The 24,664-nt window shown below is 33.2% G+C and overlaps 1 protein-coding gene across 2 annotated transcripts in view; it reads right to left on the reverse strand.

Moving 5' to 3' along the window:
- The window catches only part of spg (dedicator of cytokinesis spg), a 121,915-nt gene that overhangs the window by 61,598 nt on the left and 35,653 nt on the right, over positions 1–24,664 (reverse strand). For both annotated transcript variants that reach the window (XM_089242572.1, XM_089242571.1), the window contains exons 7-21: positions 16,944–17,028; positions 15,211–15,246; positions 13,535–13,680; positions 13,348–13,423; positions 11,343–11,403; positions 8,655–8,720; positions 7,127–7,208; positions 6,350–6,441; positions 6,083–6,205; positions 5,445–5,569; positions 5,247–5,345; positions 2,907–2,970; positions 2,190–2,293; positions 1,621–1,840; positions 239–336 (exon numbers count right to left, since the gene is read on the reverse strand). In XM_089242572.1, the coding sequence (XP_089098698.1) occupies positions 239–336; positions 1,621–1,840; positions 2,190–2,293; positions 2,907–2,970; positions 5,247–5,345; positions 5,445–5,569; positions 6,083–6,205; positions 6,350–6,441; positions 7,127–7,208; positions 8,655–8,720; positions 11,343–11,403; positions 13,348–13,423; positions 13,535–13,680; positions 15,211–15,246; positions 16,944–17,028 (1,477 nt within the window). The remainder of the gene's footprint in view (positions 1–238; positions 337–1,620; positions 1,841–2,189; positions 2,294–2,906; positions 2,971–5,246; positions 5,346–5,444; positions 5,570–6,082; positions 6,206–6,349; positions 6,442–7,126; positions 7,209–8,654; positions 8,721–11,342; positions 11,404–13,347; positions 13,424–13,534; positions 13,681–15,210; positions 15,247–16,943; positions 17,029–24,664) is intronic.

Consider the following 24,664-nt stretch of genomic DNA (forward strand, 5'->3'; position numbering starts at 1 on the left):
TAGAAAAAATATTGTTATAGACAGTTTGAGCACTTTCACTATTTCCTATTAAATAGGAATTCTGCCAGGAACAAAGAAAATATCATTATAGGCAGGTTTATCATTATAGACAGCACCTTTATACACAGGTTTTACTATATAACAAATTTATTCCACATCATTTACAAAAAAAATTTGATAAATTTAAATAAAAATTTAACGTAACATAAATAAAATATGTTTTATTAAGGAAAATTACCTTCACAGTTTCTTCACCATCTAATTTCATGACTTTATGAAGAGTATCTTGAATTCGTTCAGGATGAGCTTTCCATTTCAGCAGAGCTAACAAATCACCTTAAAAAAATATTGCACAAGAAAATGTCAATTATTATTGAATACAAGAAAAGTCAGACTACTGAAATATTTTTCAAATTGATGCTTTCACAACCTCAGAAGTTATATGGAACAATAAAAATGCAGAATGCTCAGCATTTGAGTTCATAATGATATTCAAAAATTAAAGTAGAAAGTGTTTAAGTCTTTCTGTTCCTATCAAACTAAAATAGGCAAAGAGACTCTACAAAGAGCACATAAGCAACAGGAATGACTTTGAATGAGGCTTTTGAGGAATTGCTTGGTTGGGTCAACAAGAATATTGGTGTTCATGAAATATAATGCTGCTAAAAAAGCTTTGTTATACATCTGTAAAGCTATAGATGACCAAATTTTCTACAAGTAATTGAATCCATGTTTGATTATAATTAATATTGTTGAGACTTGATCATTTAAGTGATGCATAATCAATCATCTGAATATTAAGATATGCTCATCAAGTTTACGTGTCCCGCCCTAAGGCATGCGTTAATTCTGAAGGTAGGATATTGCGAATGAATCCAGCCCAACAGGAGAGAAATTGGGCTGGGGCAACTTGCGCCAGTGTCATAAAATTATTTTAAGTTCAAAACAAAGTTATTTACATTACATTTCTATTTATCCCTATCTTGGGTCCCCACTCAACCCAGTGACTGGAACAAATTTCAATATTTATTAAAAGAACAAGTTACAATTTGCACTTGTAAACATAAAAGAAAAAAATCTAGTTAATTATTTACATATCTACAATTATCGGTTTCACAATTTTAACAATGATGGGAATGACAACATTAAAGTTCATTTCACTAAACTGAATTATTAGTAAATTTAATAATTTGTTCCCTCTCTAAGTTTATCAATCTCCCTTTCATACAGTTCACAGTTCACTGCTATACAAAAATGTGAAGTATCCCATTTACTTTTTTTCAGTTTATTAAATTCTGCACAATTACTGCATTTTGTTTCTTTTACACGCTCAATTTTAACATCAATCTGAATATTTAGATATATCTTAATGTTTTTATTAGAAAAATCCTTGTAAACATTGAAGCAAGGAAACAAATATTTTCTTTCTGAGTTCACCTTGGTATTATAACCAGAAAATATGTTTCCTTGATATCTTGGGCTGAGGGAAAAGGGAGTCTATCTCTCATTAATAATACTTTATAAAAATTGTTTTACAAGTATTAGTCTTGTATAACACAATTATTATTACTGGTGATTAAAGTCAACTTATATTGGGTTCAGAAAGTTACAGATACATACCATTTTGAGTAAGTTTTGTAGAGCACAGAAGGGTTTTGATATGCACAGTTTCTCTCACACTTCTAACAAAAAACTGGCCAGCAATTGGACTAGGAAATGGAGGAGGAGATGGTGGTACAGATCCACTAGCATATCCTGGAGTCATGCTACCACCTTCTTTGGGTCCACTTGGAAGACTCATATAGTTTTTAGGATCTGAAAGCTTTTGCCTTTCCTCGCACTAGAAAGTCGAACAGAATTTCAAATGGAAAAAATTATATATATGATTAGACCTCAGTTGTTTAAAAAATGTATAAAGTGTTGTGACACACACACACACAGTAGTGTTAGGAATAAATTCAACACTTGGAACAAAGCAAAATCTAGACTATTTATAAAAATAACTTCATTACTTTTATGGGTTAATTATTTCATTTATTTAAAATTTGATTTTTTTTCAGTTTAAGACAATGATGAACTTATACAATATTGTGTGTACACATTTTATTATATGTTTATGCATGTAACTCTAGAAAGAGGAGGGTTTTATTTTACTTTCATTATAAAATAATTTGGTATTCCATACTCGCCTTATAAACATAAAGCTCGTGAGTTCCGTTTCTGATGATTGTGCCTTTGTCATCCATAAGTTGAATGAAAGAGAATCCTAATAGTTTTTTTTCTTTATCTCGTGCTAATAATGACAAAAAAGCTTTTTTGTTAAAATATGATTTCTGGACAAAAGAAACTGATAGTCAAATAAAACTAGCCTAATCACTTACTAATACAAATATTCACTGGGATTGAGAAAAAAAGTAGACTATTTACGCTGGAACTTTGTAAATTCAAACTTACAGATAATTGGAATCTTGAAAATTATTCTCAAGTTCTTCTTATTTACTCTAGTAGTAGTATCACATTAAAACTGATATTTTTTGTAATGCCTAAATCACCTCAAAATTGAAATAATGGAAAATAGTCATTATGTTCATTTTGAAAATGACATTGAGGCTGCAGTTTCAGATGATTTTTAGAGGTTATACAATATTCTCATTTCCACTTTATTTAATGTATTTTGAAGTGTCACCTATCTTTAAAAGATTTAAGCATTTGCAAATACTGAGGATCTTTTCCCTCCGCGGGGGAAGTAAGAGCTCTCTTCTCTCATGCAGCAATCATATATTTTAACAGCCTAAACAGTCATGTGCACTGTTATTTAGATAGGATTGTGAATGTTCGTTAATATATAAATATAATAAACAACAAAAATGTAATATTTAAAAATACTGAGACCTATAGAAACTCACTTGAGCAATGTCTGTATTCAATGCGTACATGTGCACCATCAAATTTTTCAATGGGAATAACAAGCTGAAAAATAATAAATTTAGAATATCTAAATTTCAAATATTACATTTTGTGAAAATGAATAGAAAAAAAAATATTAAAAAACAAATGTGATTGCTCAGTTTTGTTTGTGAATATAGTGATACCTTGGCTTACAAATGTTTTGGCTAACTACGATTTTTTCTGATTTTTCTGCCTCAGCTAAATATGGGTGCAAGCAGAAAAATAAAATGGCCACATCTGTAACATTACCTATAGACCCCCTGGCAGAAAGTGTCCTATTCTAGTCATTTTTTTACATACAAGATGTGAAATATTGTCTTACCTTTTATAAACGTGCATGGTTGGTTAAAATCAATGATATTTTCATTATCCATAGACTGGAAAAATTAGTGATATTGATAACGTAGCCATTGTTTATTGTGTTGCCACTTTACAGTGCAAAATTTCTATAAAATTCAATGCTGGTTTGTTATGCAAATTTGTTATACAGTTTTTTTATTGATCATATTTTAATATTTTTTATGAGATGGTTGGTCCCTGGAGTTGGGCCGTACTGCACTTCCTTTTTCAGGTATAAATACCTTGAGTCCTGATGGTTACGGCACATTTGTTTTAATAATAGTTACTACTTCACTTTCGGTAAAGTGATCAGCTCTTCGTGAGTCGTCTGACTATCCTGCTAGCAGTATGCTCTAACAACTTCACCGGTGCTCAGCACGTTGCCGGCTGGTTCTTCTTCTCGGCCATCATGTCTTCTCATGTTCGTTACTCCTAGTCATCCGCTATTACACTTGACGTTGATTATCGTCCTGGCTCGTCTCTGGTCCCAGTCATCCACCATCTTGCTTGGTGTTGATTGTCACCCCGGCTCCTGGTCCTAGCTATCTGCTGTTCCGCTTGGTGTGGATGATAACCTCAGCTCTCGCTGTTGGGCCTAAGGCTTCCACCATGCCTCCCTGCAACGTGGAGTCTCACGTCGGATCATGATTTCACTTGCTCCCATCAAGGTCAGTGACATCACAGGTCATGTTGTTCGTGTATCACCGTTAAGTTCGAACCGCCTGATCACATTGTGATATTTCATCGGACTCACATGAAGACTAGTATGAATTTTGAAGTCTTTTAATGTTAATCATAATCAAGATAACTTGTGTTAAAATTGTTAATAAGTTTACTTCTGTTAAAATTCACTCTTTCTTGAATTATTTCTCTTTCTCTCTCTCTCTCTCTCTGTACCTCTTGCACCAAAATTCAACAGTCAGAACCTGGGTCATGCGAAGGGATGTTGCACGTCAAGAGCTGAATTTTAGTGCCAATCATAATCAGAATTAATGTCACTTAAGCCTGAATAATTCTTGTTCACCTTTGAATCTTTTTCCAGATGTACCTACCAGGGCCATCTCAAGAGCACCATGGGCCTCTGGGCCAAAGTGTTTTTTCTATGACCCTACTTGGTAAATTTTAGAAAATTCAACCAGATCTCATTTTTGTGAGGCCTGTCTTCTCTTGAGGCCCCCTGGGCCGCGCACGGGTGGGCCCAATCGTTAAGACGGCACTGGTACCTACACTACTCTTTCTGAAATTTTTTGAACCATTTCATGTAAAATGTAAATTCATGTAAAAAATCCAGCTAATAGAAAATGCATTAAAAAAAGCAGCATGTTTTCAGAGAATGCTTTATTTCAGTGCTAGACTCTGAGCATCAAACTGAACAGTCTGGGCACATTCTAGGAGCTTTTTTTCCTACCTGCATGTATCACACACAGACATAAGCTGACCAAATCACTAATGAATGATGACACCTACAAACTGTGTAGTAGACTAAAGCTGGTGTTGGTTGTGTACGTCAGTGTAAAACAAAAAGATATGCAATGTTTCTCATCATCCTGTAGATTTTCATTTATTCAATTTTGAAGTTGTTCATTTGGCCTCTAATCAGCTTTTGTCTTTTTTACAGTGTTCTTTGGTATGTTAAAAAACTTATCTTTAAATTTTGGGCAGAACCTGGAACGAACCAGATGATTTTCCATACAAACATTTCAGCTAATAAACATGATCTCGGAATGAATCATCTTTGTTAGTTGAAGTATCACTGTATAACAAAAAGTTCTTATGTTTTTACTCTCTGAATTTCTTAGAAGAAACCATTTTTCCACCTTTTTACAACATTTAACTGTAATTTTATCTGGCTGTGCATTAGAACAAGTGACATTGAATTTGAAAATTTAGGAGCAAGTGAGATTTAAGTAAATGGTAATAATTATGTATTCATAATCGAGGAAATAGGAAACACTTACTTTAATGGTTTCTGCCCAGCGTGGCATGTTATTATGGTATAAAACTATTGAATGATACTCTGTAACATTCTCTTGTTTAGAACCTGTGCTTATACATCTCTGAAAAAAAACACATAAAAATCCATTTTATGTCCTCATTATTGTTATTTCATTCATACAAGAAGAAATCAACACTGCTTTTCAACACTGAAAACATACTTCGAGAACCAGTCCCTCAGGATTCACTACAAGAACAGTAGCTTCAATGTTTTTTCCAGTAGATTTTCCTCCTTTTTCAAAATCTCCTTTTTCCAAGGTCAAGTACAAATCATTACGCACATCACCTGATTTAATAAATGAAGCAAGGTTTGATAAGTGAAAAAAAAAAAAAGTAATTACATCTCAAAGTTTGCGAAATTTGTGTTTAAATCAAAATACATAAAATTTATCCAAGTTAATGGATGTTAGCAGTGAATTTCAAGAAATAAATCTTTAGACTATTTGTTACTACTTATAAATAAAGTATCTCATGCTTTGCAAACCATGCATCACTGATACTGCAATAGATGTGGTGAGAATTCCTGCTCAAAATTACACCTTGATTAGTGACTTGAATTTTTTTCCCCCTTAATAGAAAGTAAGAACCCAGTTGACATTGGTAAAATATTACAATAAAATAAAAATTAAACAAATAACTCAAAGGCATGGGTTACCAAAAAAAAAAAAATACTGTTGAAGTTGAATACTTATATTAAGCAATGTTCTACAACCCTAAAAAACTTTATGGAAACTAACACAAAAACTGGTATAATCTAAAAAATGATTAAAAATTTTTGACCAAACTACATTGAACGTACCAGGCATTATCACATCTGAGAAGCCTTGCTTGTGAGTGATAGTCAAGTTTTTGAACAAAAAGGCAGATTCTTGTTGCAATTGGGATAATTCACCATGCAACATCCGCAGAGAGAGTACTAAACCTGAAAAGTAAAAACAAAAAACAATTTTAATCCATACTTTTAGGAAAACCATAAAAATCATTCGAAGAACATTTAATAACATTATTAACAAATAAAGCATGGCTTTTTGAATGATAATCTAATGAGTAATAAAATTCCTCTCACCATAGTTTTGTTGTCCAGATATCAAGTTAAACTTGTTGCTGAGCTTTTTTATAATAAATTCATGCAATTGGTTGAAATCTGCTTCACTGCAGCTGTAACAAAATGGATTGATAGATTTTCAATCTGAACTTTATTTAGCTTTAATGAATTGAACCTTACAGCAAAAAAATTAATTTGAAGTTATCAATTCCAAAGCCTTCAATTTCTTATAACATAATGTATTAGTGATCACAACGATACTATCTGACTGAAAATGTTAAATGATTATATACATATCAACAGTGACATCTTAACGCATGGGCACGGCACGAAAGCCTAACAAAAATTAGGTCTGGTTGAAATTTTTGAGAGTGAGCATGTACATTTGCCAGGAAGGCCTCAGAAAAATCACCTTATCCGGTGACCCATGATGCTCCTGAGATGTCCCTGCATATTAAATATAATGGATAGAAACTTTTTTTGAAATGATTAAAAACTTAAAGTAATTTTAAATTGTTGTGGATAGCGTGCTTTCTATCTGCTGGTTAAAGTTTAATATTTTAATATAATTTTCAGTTGTAATGAGGACTCTACAAAAAATTGCACTTATTTAAAAATTAACTGTGATTTTTTTTTTTCATTATGATCACACCAATACTCTTTGATTTAATGTAATATCAACAAAATTTACGTAACTTTTATTCAGTATGAATGATATAATTTTTATTCAGAGAACGAACAAAATTTTTAATATTCAATAAACCCATTCTTTAGAATGAATGGAATAAGAAAGGATACCTGTAAACTTTGGCAGTCAATTCTTTTTCATCTTCTAAAGCTACTTCACTATTTTCCATCATTATTTCATTCAGGCTAATAACTAAAATAATAACAATGAATTAATACAAATGTTGGAATTTAAAATTATATGACCACACATGAAAACATACTGCATTTCCCTAAATAATGGAGACATTTAATAATTTGCCCACACTTTAGTACAGTAGACTTTTGATAATCTGGCCCATTCAATAATCCGGCATTTTTTAGGCAGGTTTTCTTTGAGCATAGAAGAGGAAAACATGTCACAATATGTCTGAGAGCGGCAGAATTTTATATTATTTAAATGAGCTTTTTCAATTGACTTTCAGCAATCCAGTGATTTTGATCTGAGAGATTTCCTTTCTGACGTTTCGCCCACATTTGTGGCAGGCATCATCTGAGGTTATTCGGACGCAAGTCTCCGCGGCAAGCGAGAAAGGCTTCGTACATCTACTGTCATAGACTTGTTCTCTATATGCACTTCTGAGACTTGATCGGCCACAGAAGAACTGCATTGGTTGACTTGTGTGAATGTGTCGTGCCAACCAATGCGGTTCTTCTATGGTCGATCAAGTCTCGGAAGTGCATATAGATAACAAGTCGATGTACAAAGCCTTTCTTCCTTGCAGCGGAGACTTATGTCCGAATAACCTCAGATGATGCCTGCCACAGATGTGGGCGAAACATCAGGAAGGAAATCTCTTAGACCATGGCCTAATAGCCTGGAAATCGTTTGCAAGTCATTGAATGCTGGCCATGAAAGCTTCAGACAATAGTAATTGAGTGGGTTTGACCATGACCTTTGATGCTTGAAGAAAATATAGTGTTTTGTCACTTCTTGGAAAACTCTGTGGTTAAGTGGCGCCATCACTGGAAACCAGGCAAACCATAGCAAGGCGCACAACTTTACTGGATGATGTTGATGTTTCTCCCCTTTCCCCAGTTTGCCATTCTTTTTTTCTAAAATGGTGGCTCCCTCCCATGGTTTGATTTTTCTCAATTTTAAATTCTTAATGAAAGAATATACAGGCAAGTAAACTTATATTTTCCTTCTGAAAATTATTCATTTGACACGGCTGTCTTAAATAAACAGAGCACAAAAACTTTAGATCTCAAATTGAAAGTTTTAGGGGAAGTTAAGAAGAAATTGATGTCGAAAGTTAAAATAGCCATATCATTTGAATATTCCAAAGAGTACCCAATTACTGTGCACCTAATTAAAAACTGAAGGAATCATGAAAGCAAAAGAGTTGGGGGTTTCTTTTTCTTGTATACTCGATCATGGGAAAAGAAATTCCAACAGTTAGAAAATGTGGAGAAGATAAATTTTATGATTTTTTTGAAAAAGTTATATATAACAACCTCCCAATATCAACTGTTTCCCATGGAAAAAAAGGAGATCACAATAATGAGCATTTACTATACTGAAAAAAATTACACTTTGAGAGTTCTTAAAAAAACAAATAAAGTGATAGTGAAAATATTATATTTTCCAAATAAATACCTGAACATCCATAAGGCCGACGATATGAATGAGCTACAGTTTTCTTTGAATCATTTAGCATTCGACCTGAACACATTGAAAAAAAAATTGTTAATTAATTTGTCATTTTCTTCACAATTTTTTTTCTTCCTTCACAGAAATATAAGCATAATTTTTTTTTTTCAGTATAGAAAGCAATTTAAATTATAAAAAGCAAAGGCGTAGCGAGGGGGAGGGACTTGGGGGTCTGCCCCCCCCCCCCGAAATGTGAGAAAATGACCAAAAAAAGGGAAAAAGATAGCCAAATCCATTGTTCTGTCACTTTGGTTCCCCCCCCCCTGAACGAAATTTCTGGCTACGCCCCTGATAAAAAGTATTTAAAGTATAGAATCTTTTGAAACTGAAGAAAGTTATTTGTATTAAGTGTGGTATAGATCAGATTGATTTTCCTATTCCAGTCAGTATTTCTTGTTTGCAGTATTATGCTACTGAGGCCAAGGTCTGGAATGTATGCTCCTTCATTTAAAAGCATCGCCAGTGCAATGTTCTCAGAGCAAGCAAAATAAGAGTTCCTCTGAATAACTTTGTGAATGATTGCCTTAAATTCTACTGGCAAGAATTAACTTTCCTTAACCATTCCATGAAGGTGACGTGCCCCATGAGTTGCTCTACAAGCTGAAGTGAACCATCTTCCCGGGGCTTCTGTTTGCTAAATCTGGATGCCACTCCCTGTTTTGTCAATTTCAGGTAGAGCAACTGGAATAAATTTTGCCACAAGAATTTCATGAAATTTACAGAGATTTTCCTATTGTTCTGGAAAACTGTTGTAGCCCAGATGTCTTTCCATTAATCTTTTTGAAAAAAATGATTTAAGTAGATTTTTGGTATGTAATAAGCATACAAACCAATGCAACTAATGGCCAACAAATATTTCAAGACATATAACAATATCATTTTTCTTCCTTATGTTGACATTCATTCCATCACACCCAACAGCAACCTGTTTTGAAAGCTTAATCCCTTCCTGTGTGAAGTAGTAGATGATGCTTCATATAATATCTACATTAAACCCAGACTGTGCAGTCACATGACCTATATAAAAAGAAACATGTTCTGACAAGAGAACAATATGCTCTTCCACAGCTGTAGTCCTGCTGGAAGAAATTTCTTTCTTCCATCAAAGTAGATGGCGTACAAAGACTGCAGTAGAGTAAAGCTGGGACCATACTTTCAAAGGTTCTCTCCTCAGCCTACTCCTGTCAATAACGTTAGTCAGAGTATGTTTAGATACAATCCCCTATACTAGCGGTTCTTACCTTTTTTGACTCGCAGAGCCCTTTCTAGTATATAATTTTTATGATGGAGCCCCATAAGCCTATTTTTTATGTATTCCACAAAGTGACTGATTTATTTTTACCATTTAAAAATATAATTATTTTTTTCAAATTTACTTTTTGTTATTTTCTTTGAGTGGCCATAGAGCCCTTAGGGTTCAGAAGAGCAACTGTTGAGAACTGCTTCCCTATACCATCAATCACAGAGGATGCAATGACAGCAGCAGACTTATTCAACACTGTTGTTCTAACACAGGCAGGGGCTAAATTTGACTGATATTCACATCTGACCTGTCTGGGAGGTTGAGGGAGTTTCATAATCAGTTGCTTCCAAACATTTGGCTTCATGGCCATCGTATGTATATATATATATGTATATATATAATCATTATCTATACAGATATTGTCTAATTCTGAATCAGATCTTGAGACCGCACAAACTTCTAAATCTGTAATAGTCTCAGACAGAAAAGCATTATCTTTGTATTCTGTTGATTTAGCTTAGCGATATTCCTCTCATTTGTTGTCTTTCTTTTATAAGCTTCAATTTTCGATTGATAATCAATCAATTCAATTTTCGAGAAATAAATATTGATATTAATTATCATATAAAGTAACATAATAATTAAGAATTTTTTTGAATCGTAAAACGTTTAAAAAAGTCGCAGTATAAATATATAAATATTTCCTTCAGGTGTGGAACCTCAAGATGGCAATGTTGGGCTGAAATTTGGAGAAAATTTTCTCTAGCCATTTTGAAACTGTTTAATGACTTGGGCAATATGAATTACAAGAAAAAGTTTTTTTTGTTCCAATCTACCAGGCACATCAATACACTGGACCAGCTTGACTTTGACAGGTGTAAGCCAAACATATTACAGTAGAACTTCTCAATAATGAACACCTGTGGGGTAGAAAATTTTTTCTACTAAAAGGTAACATCCGTCAACTGGTAGTAAAATACATCGAAGCCATTGACAGAATTTTAAAAGTGTCTGTTAACGGGGAATGTCTGTTAAGACAGGTCCTTCTGTAGTACAACAGCCCTCTGGTCACAATGCTAGGTTCCATGGAACCACCCACCTCTATGCCTATGTCCAACCCAGAAATAGGATTGCCAACAAACTTTTTTTTCAACAGACTGCTGCTGTCATGTTATGTTTACTTCAAAGAAGTGTAAAAAAAGTGCTACACTTTCATTCCTTTTAAAAAACCATGAAAGGGTTTAAATTTCACTAAAAAACAATCATTTTAAAAATAAACAATGTACAGCAACTAAAAAAATAAACTAATGAAAATTTTCCACATTACTAAAAAACTAAAATTTATATTTTTAATCAACTAATGATGTTAATGTATTGAAAAATACACTAACCAGTTCTAATGATATGAGCCAAGAGATACAATTCTTTCTTTAAATCTGTTGAACTGAGATCCTGTAATCAAGAGAAAAAAAATCTTTTTAACTCAACCGTTCTGATTATAAATCACATACACAAAGAGAAAAAAGGAAATTATAACTTGTTAATACATAAATTTTTTCATTTATATAATTAAACACGCATTATGCTGAATTTTTCGTGTTTTAACATTACAGAACTTCTACAAATTTATAAATAATTAAATCCACTTAAATAATTTTCCCAAATTTTTTAGTTTCTTTAATGATAATGTGAATATTTTTAATATCAGTATCAATCACAGCAGAAATTTCGATTTTATTGGTATACATACGGAATGACATTAAAAAATCTAGAAACCTACAGACTGTCAGATTTTTAAAACTGCAGATCTTCGATGGTTATATGTGGTTTATATACAGGGTGTTCACTCTTATTGTTGACCAATGGATATTTTCTAAACTGTTGGTTTTAGAGACAACTTTCAATAAGAAAAAATGTTTCAGGGGGGGGGGGGGTGTTCAAGTATTACGTAAGCAAATTTTTAGCCATTTTTGACCCCAGCCCCCCGTCAGCAAAACACTGACCCCCCCCCCTTGTCAGCAAAATTTCGTCATCAGCTCTGCCTCTCTCTAACTTATATTTTCATAAAGAGTGGTTGCTGAGGTAAGCATTATCCAAACCCCCCTTCCCCCTTGTCATCAAAAGTCAGCAAATCAGAAACCCCCTCCCCCCCCCATCGATGATGACGTAATACTTGAACGGCCCCCAAACATATTGCCCATCATCTGAAATGCTGTTTAAATGAAGAAAATTAATAAAAAAATCTACAAAATTTAAATTTTTATATGGTTACCCATCCTCTAATCTCCAATTATTCTATTTTGAGGAAAACAAAAAATTTCCACGTTCCTAAAAAAAAATAACCGATGTATTTGAATTAAAAATTCAGAAAAAAAGGAAAATTACAGTATAAATGGGGAAAGGAACATTGTGTACATTACTTTATGCTGTTTTTCCTTGTTTTTGAATTCAAATATCTCAATGAATATTGCCCTTACAAACATGGAAATTTTTTTGTTGGCCTCAGGAGAGAAAGTGCAACAATTTTCTAATTGGAGGTTAGAGGATAGGGGACCGTTTAAAAATTTAAATTTTTTAAGTTTTTATGAATCATTTTTTTAATTTGAATGGCATTTAAGATGATGGATGACATCATTTGAAACATTTTTTCTTATTGAAAGTTGTCTCTAAAACCAACGTTTCAGGAAATAGTCATTGGACAACGACAAGAGTGGACACCCTGTATATAATAAAAAATGCTAACTGTAGCATAATTTCGAAGACAAAAAACTAAACATTAAATGGAAAGCAAATAAAATTTTATTCTAGTTTGTCTAGCACTTAAATGTTCATCATTAACTTTGCAAAGTAATCCACAAATATGCAAGTTGCCTCTTCATCTGTGATAAGCTTATTTTCCCAAACTTCAAAATAAACTGTAAACCATGTTACAACGCAACTTGAAAAAAAAAACAGCCAACCTTCTGAATATTCCCACTAACCAATCCTAGCTATTCATGAACTAATGGTTGAGTAACATTAAATTACATGAAGATTAAACTAGGTTATTAAAACTTGGTGCAGTTTCAAACTTACAAAATGTGCTCAGAGATTCATGCCGAAAATCTGAAGGAACCAGATTTATCAGTGGCCGGATTTGAAAATGTCTACCTCTATATAGTGCCTGATTTTCATATGAAAAATTTTATTTCAAAATCAATGTTATCTCTGGTTCTTTTTTTTAACCAGAGTGGACCTGTTTTATTTGTGCAAAAAAATTACAATATGCTAGGCACAACAATGGAGTACATACAATGATTTTGTTTGTGTGAAAGTATATTTTCACCACACCGACATACAGCTTAGAGGGAATATTGTTCAGAATAATGGTAGTGGAAAATAGAAAGAATGACTTACTGTAAAAACTGTACAATGGTTATGCAACATGAAGTGAGACATCCCAGACCTCGTAAACCTGACTAGAAACCTTTCACTGGAAAAAAAATAATTAGAAAATTTGATTATTATGTTCAAAGAAATTTAAATTTCATAACCACCTTATAACAAAATAACACTTTCAATATAGTAATAAACTATTGTATACCTTATGAACTCAGCCAGCTGAGCATCATACAGAGAGAAGAAAATTTCTACATCTTCACCTAAATTATAGCTAAAATCTCTCAAACAAAGATACAAATGATGATTTGCAGCTTTCTTTGCTTCTTTTCTTTTTGTGGTTCCTTTACCCTAAAATTTAGATAAAAGAAAAATTGTGAAAGATGATTAATATTAAAAAAAACTATTAAAATACTCCTCTAAATTTTCTCTCTTGTAGGGAACAAACGACTGGTTTTGTATACAGTGAGTGCAAGACATTCATATGTGTTATTCATGTGATGTGGATATCTCATATTCAAAACTCCTGTTTACAATCATCACATTTTGATGATATTGATAGGTAACCAAACTTCAAAATGAACATTTGGTTTCATATACTATTTTGGCCAATAAATGATATATTCCACACATATTTTGCCAATTATCTAGTAATTTCTGGGGGAAAACGATAAGATATATTTTGGATGAGCATATAGATAGTTTTTAAAAAACAAATTAAACAGAGAAGTGGTTAAATAAAAATTATACATCTGTAAAATTATTCTTACATAAAACAGTATACTGAAATCTTGATGTGCTGAAAATAACATTCAATTGTCTGATTTGACAGAAATATATTACTGGTTAACTAGTCAGGTGGTTACGATGGCATTTACCATCACAGCAATTTTTTATTTAATTATTTCAATTTTTTAAAAATAATTAGTAATTATTTCAATTATCATAATTTTTTTTGTGGGTGATTTTAAAAACAATCAAGAACATGAAGTCAGTTTAAATGTATTAATAAAATTTTTTTATCAGAAAAATTCATTTTATTAGCTTTAAACTTTTAAAGAAGGGAAAAAAAAAGAAATTAATTAGACAGCTGATGTGTTCATTATGAATTGAATTTAGTTTATGCATTTAGTATCATTTATGCACTTGTTCATGATTATCAAAGAGCTTGAAAATCTTCTACCTTAAAACTGATGATAGAATGGTGGGTAAAAAATTTTTTTATCCATTATAATAAGCATTCATTAATTATCAATAACAATATCACATTTTATATTACTTTTCACATCTTTGTTTTTTATTTCTGCATGAGTCACTGACAAATTAAAATTGTATTCATATCAACAATTAGAATTGACAATTATACAAAACTTTAAAGCAAATATAAAAATCATTCTTATTGAATTGCATTGAATTAAATTGTATTGAATTGCATTGAATTAAATTGTATTGAATTGCATTGAATTAAATTGCATTGAATTGCATTGAATTAAATTGTATTGAATTGCATTGAATTAAATTGTATTGAATTGCATTGAATTAAATTGTATTGAATTGCATTGAATTAAATTGTATTGAATTGCATTGAATTAAATTGTATTGAATTGCATTGAATTAAATTGTATTGAATTGCATTGAATTAAATTGTATTGAATTGCATTGAATTAAATTGTATTGAATTGCATTGAATTAAATTGTATTGAATTGCATTGAATTAAATTGTATTAGACAATGGCATTGAATTAAATTGTATTAGACAATGGCATTGAATTAAATTGAAGACAAATTACTTCAATACATGTTTATTTTCTTTCTAGTGATGTGAGAAATAAATTAATGGAAAAAAATAATTAAAATGCACAAATAAATTAAATAACTTACTAAAGGTCCTGCAACATTTTCTGAGCTTCTCAAATGCTGAAAATAAAAACCATAAATGATATAAAATCTATAAATATGTGCATATTTTACACCCATTGTTTGAGAAAAAATCAAGCAAATTCTTGAAATTTCAAATGCTAAAAACAATTTCACGTAATAAAATGACTTTAGTACTTTATCGCTTAGTTAAAAAAATGCTATTATTATTATTTTAGCTCTCTGCTACCCATCATAAAGGAAGTGTGAGATTCTACAAGTTTAATCCTAGAGTTTGAGGAAAAGACCTCTTTTCCTCTACAAACTGGGGCAGCCAAAGAATGATGTCACCCTGATGTTGCTGCCAAATCATTACCATAAATAAAAATGGTCTCTACTATAACTAAGATGGCAAGGAAAGCGTACAACTTTCTGCATGTCACCCCAACCTAAACTGTTTGGGCTTTGAGCTACTAGCATTATACACTGAAGAGCCAAAAAAACTGGTCCACCTGCCTAATATCGTGTAGGGCCCCTGCAAGCCCGCAGAAGTGCAGCAACACGACGTGGCATGGACTCGACTAATGTCTGAAGTAGTGCTGGAGGTAATTGACACCATGAATCCTGCAGGGCTGTCCATAAATCCATAGGAGTAAGAGGGGGTGGAGATCTCTTCTGAACAGCATGTTGCAAGGCATCCCAGATATGTTCAATAATGTTCATGTCTGGGGATTTAGGTGGCCAGCGGAAGTGTCTAAAGCCAGAAGACTGTTCCTGGAGCCACTTTGTAGCAATTCTAAACGTGTGGGGTGTCACATTGTCCTGCTGAAATTGCCCAAGTCCGTCAGAATGCACAATGGACATGAATGGGTGCAGGTGATCAGACAGGATGCTTACGTACCTGTCACCTGTCAGAGTCGTATCTAGACTTACCAGGGGTCTCTTGGAAAAAGAAATTTGAATCTGGTCAACTAAAAGAAACTGATCAAGAACTAAAGCAAAGGACTTCATATGTTTGCCTTCGCTATAGGAAAGCCATTGCAAAAGCAGTTCAACAGGTACATGTGTCACTGCGAATACAATGAACTGATTGTGAAAATGTTTGTCAACAAGACAGGAGGGAGCGAGGACATCTTCGTGCCTCTTTCACAGTCTTGCAGGATGATAATGATAACTTACAGGGGGAAAAATAACTTTGGCTAAACCTTAGCTTCAAAATGTGGAAATAAATTTTCAATGAAAAATAAAAAAACATAAAAAAGTCCTGATAACAATAAACAAAATTTTTCCCATGTCATGGTATTGGTTTGTTTCGTTCTTTGCCAAAGTTATAACAATACCCAAATGATAACATCAGTGATTTTAATGAGTGGCATCAACTGTACCTATATTATCCAGGGCCAAAACCATGGAGGTGGTGAGACAATGAATATACCCTTTAACTTGTTTAAACCTCAACATTATAAAGGATGTCAAAATCCATGTTAGCTCCAGCTGTACCTAGAGTACTTAGTTTTGGTCTTGGAATAGATACTGTGATTGTGAAGTGAACAAATTCTGAGACATTCTAGTATTTACTTTTATACCAAGTAAAAATCCACGTCAAATATCTGAGAAGATTAAACTTATATATTTTTATTATTTTTTCTAATGATAAGCATAGAATTTTTTATTAATAATTTTATTGGGAAATAAATATAAGTACTTTTAATACATTTATTTGTGTTAAAGAATAACAAAACACTTGAATCACGTACCACTTGGTGCAACTCAACTGGACTTAAAGATTCACAATCAACAACTTCACTGTTGAGTCGTGGAACTAAATCGAGTCCAAGCTGCCTGCGAAAAAAACAAAAAAACATTTTCAGTCAAATTCAGTTCTTCAAAATTTGTTCCATGAGTTTTGAATTGAATCAACAATTATCAATTCCTGTATTTGTGCAAATGTGTAGGTGAAACAAATTTGAATTTGAAATTCAAATTACATCAACTAAAAATATACCATGTTCATATGATATTCTTTTCTAAGATTTTCCTCAAATTTTTGCCTCCAAAAGAGATTGGGAGGGGGGGGGGGAGGATTATTATATAACCTCCTCACTATGTATTTCCTGTAGGAGGCACTTAATACTTAACTGTACATGGACCTTGTACACATTCCTCTCCAGAGTTTCTGACAAATCGTTACATGCCGAAATGTGTGTTCCAAGTGTGTGTTGCATTTAACCTATATATTGTCAGAGTTAAGCTTGCTCTGTGTTCTCACTGGTGCACCCATCTGTCTTCCATATTTTGAAGTGAAGAAATTAAATTGTGGGAGACACTAAACCGCACTTTAAAAAGTCTACTTAGCTGAATGAAATCATCGCAGTGACCTCAAAATTAGTTTAAGATGTCATAAACGTATTTATACTTATGTCAGCAAAAACTAATTTTAGGCAGTTTTACAATTAAAAATAATAGTGAAAAACTTGAAAATTCAAAATAATCTTGAAGACTGAGAAGGATAAAAAGATAGAAAAATAAATGTATATGTTCTACAACATAGCACCTGCTGTATGACCAGTATTTGGGTGGATAATTGGATTGATATTTCTTCCAAGACTTTTATGATCCAAGAGACTGATGGTGTTCATTAATTATGACATGCATGAACACTGATTTTGTAGCGATTCCAAGAGAGATGAAAACCAAAGCACAGCCTTGAATATAGTCAAAAATAGACTGTACTCTTCAAGAAACCAAATTTGTGTGAGGGGAGAAGAGTCATCCCCCTTTGGTCAACACATAAAATATTATCAATGGAACATCTCACAGCATCTTAATCAGCACAGGAAATTACTTACGCAGCACTTAATTACAGCACAGGAAATCTTAATCCCAAAAAACAAAAAATGAAGAATACAAGAAATATAACATTTGGAATATTTTTAAACTTGACAGAACCTAAGTTGATATCTTATGAGAAACTTGAAATAGAAGAATGTAGGTTTCCACAATCTGAGTCAACCAAAAGATTCTGGACTAAAGAGATGGTCCAGAGGAATTACTACCAAATGTTTCATCCACATCTGTGGTAGGCATCCTCGTGGTAGACTGGACTTCTCAGCCTGAGCCTGATCCAAGGGTTATTTAAACAAAGGTGCAAGGGATATGGTGCACTCAGGCAGAAGGTTATAACCAAATATTCAATTGCAATTTTGTACCGAGGTAAAATTAGATCAATTAATAAAACAAGTGATTCACAAATATAAAAGAATATATTATCAGTATATGAACTGTTGCAATTCCACAAACACAAAATAAACTGGACTTGCCAAGGTACTACTCATCACCATCTTACCTTGCGGCTGGAGTCAGGCCAAAACGGGTTTTGAATTACATTTCGAATATTTTAAAAAGGGGGTCCCTGCTAAAGAATTATGAGCAGCCCAGAGAACTACTTATATGCGAATCTTTATACATGCAAAGCCGCATAGAAAGTGAGTTTAACTAAGAGATATTTCTATGCTACAAAAACAACTCTAATTTCATTTAATTGAAGTGTGGGAATGGAATGATATCTATATTTATGATTTAAATGTCTGGGCACCAATCCTTACACCACAACCCAGGCAAAGAACTTTCAATGTGTTTTTCACGCAGCAGCCAAGTGGTAAGTCAACTGTTTTTTGGTTCTGAACTAGGTTTTGGCAAAGAGCATTGATAGTTTTTTTGCAAATACAACCTGTTCACTGATTATCATTGAGGCCGTTAGCCATTTTTTAGCATAATCATAATGAATATTTGCATATATTTTTTAAAAGAATCTAATTAATATTTGACAGTGACATAATTATACTTAACTTAATTACAGTAACATAATTATACTTAACTTAATTACAGTAACATAATTATACTTAACTTAATTACAGTAACATAATTATACTTAACTTAATTACAGTAACATAATTATACTTAACTTAATTACAGTAACATAAATTAGAATTCAATTTGAAAGTTTTCAGTTCAGGGTTTTTTGGCTGACGTTTTTGTCTTTCAACATTTTGTTTGCACAGGTGTCAAACATTTTCAAGAATTATGCACCACCAGACCAGAATCAAAGTTTTTCCCCCCATTCCCAGCTCCGTGAGGGCTGACTGTGGGACTACTGATGGGCCTATGAAGAAGGGAAAAAATGTTTGTTTTAATGTCAGTGTATGTATGTGTGAAAAAAAAAAGGAGAATTTGTCATATTTGGGAGGAATGGTCCTGGTCGGTCATTGCTAAAGAATTTGTGCCCAGTTGATTCAATTGGAGAAATGCTGCCACAACATTTCTTCTTACAATTTTTTTTCTCTCTTTACCAAAGGAAAAAACAGTTCAGAAAAAATAACAGTACAGTGGTTATGTACATGCACATGCGAATTCCAAAGCAAGCTCTGTAAATGATTTCAAGGGATTTAAATTTAACCTCAAATTTTTATTACACAAAATTTTATGTTTACCAAAAAACTGATTTTAGACAGTTCACTATTACCAGTCGATATCACATGTAATCAGATGGTATAAACAAGGCACTCAAATTAACCATCAATCAATTTTTTTTCAATTTTTACATATTTTGATATAAATGCAATTAAATAGGTGCCAAGGAAGAAATGGAGTAATATTTATCACAAAAATAAGTTAACAGGATAATACAAAGAGTATAATAGGTGCCAAGATAGTTAGAATATTATGATGAAAATATACATATCAAAAGCAAAAAAAAAGACAATTGAGTAAATAGGTGCAATGAAAAATTAGATAAATAGGTGTCAAGTAGATATCATATTTAATATTTACACACATATACTATCTTTTGTTCTCCCAAATGGAGATGAAAGATTTGCTGTGGCCTTCTATAGGTCTTTTTCCGTGCCGAGATTCATGGAGTTGGTGCTCGGTCATAGTTAAAAATTTCACGTATGACAACATGAAAAACTCTGAATTTCAGCACAAACTGATTTTTGTTATGATCAGCCACCACCAGACCAGACCAGAATAGAATTTAGAGCCGATTCCCATCCTTTTAGGGATGACTGTCGGCTTACGAACTGGCCAAGAAGGCCTATGAAGAGAGAAAAATGAAAAAATTTAGAAGAAAAAAAGAGGAAAGAAATGGGATTTAAACATCAGACTAATACAAAATTGAGTCAGGGTAAGTCGCCACCACAACCAAAATCTTTGAATCTAGAAGCAGGCACACATTCTAACAACATCAGTCAAATAATTATTCAAGTTCAAAGGTGGAAAAAAAGAGGACAAAAAACACTGCATGGGTGTCGCAGCGCAAAAACCTCAGTTGTTATTAAGAAGTTCCAAAAGATACAATGTATAGTATCATCACATACAAGAAAATGAGAGTAAAAAACACTAATCACAGTTCTGTTCAGTGAGTGCTCATCGAAATTAACAAAATGAATTTGGAAAATATTAATCATGACAACAAAAACATCTGAAGGAGGATTGAAATCTGAAGATTCAAGAATTTTTCAATTTATCAAAAATGTTCCAGAAATGAGTTTTACAATAGATTCCAGTCCAAGTGTGAAATTTGTTGAGGTCTTCTGTATTTCCCCAACACATGAATATCATATTCAACAATATCTCTCAAGTGCTGATGCTCTGACTCCCTCATCCTTTCAAACTGTTCTCCATTTATTTTTTTAATATAATCAAAAATGTGGGGAATATTAAGATCATTCCTGATGTTAATTCCTCTAATACACCAAGGTGCTCTGGTATATCTTCTAAGAAATTTATTCTGCACCGTCTGTATATTCCTTATATTCATCTTACATGAGTGTGACCAAGCAGGAGACGCGTAAAGCATAGTTGGTCTAATAATAGATTTGAAAAGAATTACCTTGTTTTTGAGCGTAAGTTTCGCTTGAGGAAATGTGATCTTGTTAAGCATCCCCGAAACTCTATTGGTTTTATTTTTGACGTATTCAACGTGCGAAGTAAACGAAAGATTTTTATTTAATATGCACCCCAAGTATTTGACCTGTCCGACAGGTCTCAAGATGCTGTTTCCAATTAGGAGTGGTTGTCTTGGGAGTTTCCGTCGTCTCGTAAACCATACAAATTTACATTTGTCGAAATTCAGTTTAATGGCTGATTTGTCACACCATGTCTCAATGTAATCAATAGTTTCTTGTAAGTTATCTAACGCCTGTGTGGCATCCCTGCTGCTACACAGTATTGCGCAATCATCAGCAAATAATGCAATGGTTCCATTTTGTGGACTAGGAATATCATTTATGTACAATAAAAATAGTTGTGGCCCCAAGACACTGCCCTGTGGGACAGAGGCTTGTATGGTTTTGACAGCCGACAATTTGTCCTGTATTCTCACTTGAAAAGTTCTTCCCAAGAGGTAATTATAGAAGAAAATTATATAATGAGGCGGGAATTTTATATCAATCATTTTTGACAGCAAATGTAGCATGATCACAGCGATCAAACGCCTTTGAGATGTCCAAAAAAGCTGAAGCCACAAAGTCAAAATGATTGAATGCCTCAGTAATAAACTCTGTAACCCTGATAAGTTGTGTTACACATGAGTGCTCTGCCCTGAAACCATGTTGTTCAGGTCTGATAATGTTGTTGACTTGCATATATTGTGTTAGTCTCGGGGCAATAATTCTCTCAAAGACCTTACTAAAATTACTCAGGAGGCTGATAGGCCTAAAGTTTTGAGCAATTAGGGGATCAGTATTCATCTTGTGTATAGCTTTAATAATTGATTTTTTCCAAGGCGTAGGAAAATAGTTGTTTTGAATTGCTGCATTGAAAATATTATTAACAGAGTTCAGAATATTGACTGGAAGACATTTAAGTGCTTTATTACTAATACCATCAATTCCAGTCGCTTTTTTGACATCCAATTTGTTTATTATTTCCCGAATCTCATTTGTAGAAGTAAGTTCCATAAGAGTGTTTGTGATACTGCCATGATGATGTAAATATTGTGCAACCCTGTGTCTAATTCTTTGTGAAGTTGTTAAAGGTTGATTTGTGTTATGAGTGAACTGTCTTTCATATCCCTCAGCAAAGGAATCAGCTATTTCCTGATCTGTATAGACAAAATTCCCTGCATTATTTTTTAATTTATTAATCCTAATGTCTTTTGGTTTACACAATTTCCAAGTACGCCACAATTGTCCATTCTCAGCTGTCACGTTACTTATGAAATCCGTGAATCTTTCATTTACATGAGCAGCCACTTCCTTTTTAATTTCCATTTGAAGCTTGTTTAGTATGATTTTATCAATGTTACCTCTAAAAGTTTGCCACCTCTTTCTCACCCTATTCTTATACTGGATTTTATCAAGAATTTCTTTGGGGATACCAAAATTTTTATTGCTAATATCTCTTTCTCTTCTTTCACCTCATTAATTGTGTTCTTGATAAGTGCAGATATATGTTCAACTGCCTGATCAATGTCATGTGCACTGGGTTCATTTAGCTCTAACGTAGGTAGGTTTCCCAAAATTTCAGTGTATTTAGCCCAGTCAACTTGTTTCAAAATTTGTTTTTTCCTAGGTATTAAAAAGTTAATAGACACGAAAAGCGGATTGTGTGCTGAGTAAAGAATAGGCTTTACATGCATTTGGATATCATGTAAAAAATTTTTTGCAATGCCAAAATCTATGACATCAGGTTGACCAATATTTTGTGGAGGATGGTGCGTTAGTTCAGGTGATGAGATGACATCCAAAAAATTATCTAGACAGAATTTCCTCAGAATCCTGCCTTGCCTGTTAGTAGTTCTAGAGTAGAACAGTGATGATTTGCAATTCCAATCACCAATTGCCATTACCGGAATGGAAGTGTTGAAGATTTCTCTCAAAAGTTCCAGATCTAAAAGATTATTGGGTGGTTTATAGATAGCACAGAATCTCATTTTGACTCTGTTTATAAAAATTGTGGCTGCAACAGCCTCAATGTTATGTGAGTTTGGCAGAGGAAATTGTTGACAAGGGATATGATTTCTCACAAACAGTGCAACTCCTCCTCCACGATTATGAGTTCGATCATTTCTAATGCATTGATAACCATTAACATCAAATTTGTTGCTCGGAAGGAGCCAAGTTTCACTAATAAGTGCTATGTCCACCTGGTAATCATAGAGTTTGTTTAAAAAGTTCTTTTGAGCCTCTCAGGCTACCAGCATTCCAGGCCATTAGACAAAGTGGCCTGGGGGGGGGGCATTAATTAATTGTGTAATTGTTGGGAATTTCCAAAATTTTAATCAGAGTTTCGATAATTAGCTGTACTTTAGTAGGGTCAATACTAGCTGATTTAAGTAATTTGTCAAAACTTTTGATAAGTGTGTTGTTCTCCGTTGGAGAGCACCTTTCAACATCCTCATTTTGCACTTCCGAATTGTGCAAAACTGATGTGTTTTTAGTAATTTCAGTGTCTCTTACTGGGATAGCTGTTTTACCTTCCTCAAAATCATGAAGTGTCTCTTCATGAGAAGTGTCAATACCACTCATATCAATTTCATCTGTGTGGGTAATAACATCATGCAAAACTTCTCTATGTAACAGATTTTGTAAATCAATTTGCAACTCTTCTAAAGATTTGTGACTTTTTTCACGACCAAGTGGGTGGGTACCTGCACGTATAGTATTGTGTAATTCTTCTTGCCTCTGTTTGAGGTCATTTAATTCCTTCTCAAGTTCTTCACGAGAGGGTTTTTTCATGTCAGCATCAGAGTTTAAAATTCCTTTTGAGGACCTCACAAAAAGCGAGGAACCTCCAATATTGAATTCATCCTCATTAGATCCAATTAATGAGGGAAATTCTTCTGCAACAGGGGGTTTAAGTGCAGTAGGTAACAAGGGCAGAAATGTACGAGTATTTTTAGTCACAAAACCCGGTCTGGATCGACAACCAGGATAGCGAGCAGTATGAGGGCCACCACAAAAATGACACTTCAAAAATTTTTTATCACCCTTTACAGCACAACTTCTGGTTTCATGATTTCCCGAACAGAATGAACAGATGGGCATATTTTTACAAAAATACGAACTGTGACCAATCATCATGCAGTTTCTACATTGTAGGGGAACCTGATTCCCCCTATATCTCTCAATACTGATTGGTATGTCTCCTATGTGTGTTATGTTAGCAAAATTCTTGAACTCAATAGTTACTTCCACTAAAAATAGTGGTAAAATTCTACCACTAGAGTAGTTTTTCATGTTTGTTACTTTTTCAGTCTGTATACCCTGTTTTTTAAGATCTTCTGCAATATCCATTGTTTTTATGTTGGCTGGTAGCCCTCTTATAACAAATTTTATAGTTCGATCACCCCTAATCTGATAGGTATGATACTTGAATCTCTTTTCATTAAATATCTTTGTAACTACTCTATGATCTTTTTCCGAAAATACCTGGAATGCCATCTTATCCCCCGTAGGTTTTTGTTGTGGAGGGA

Source organism: Pholcus phalangioides, unplaced genomic scaffold, assembly GCF_987345545.1.
Source record: "Pholcus phalangioides strain wild (caught in Gottingen) unplaced genomic scaffold, Ppha-v1.0 ptg000015l_1, whole genome shotgun sequence".
Classification (NCBI taxonomy): Eukaryota; Metazoa; Arthropoda; class Arachnida; order Araneae; family Pholcidae; genus Pholcus; species Pholcus phalangioides.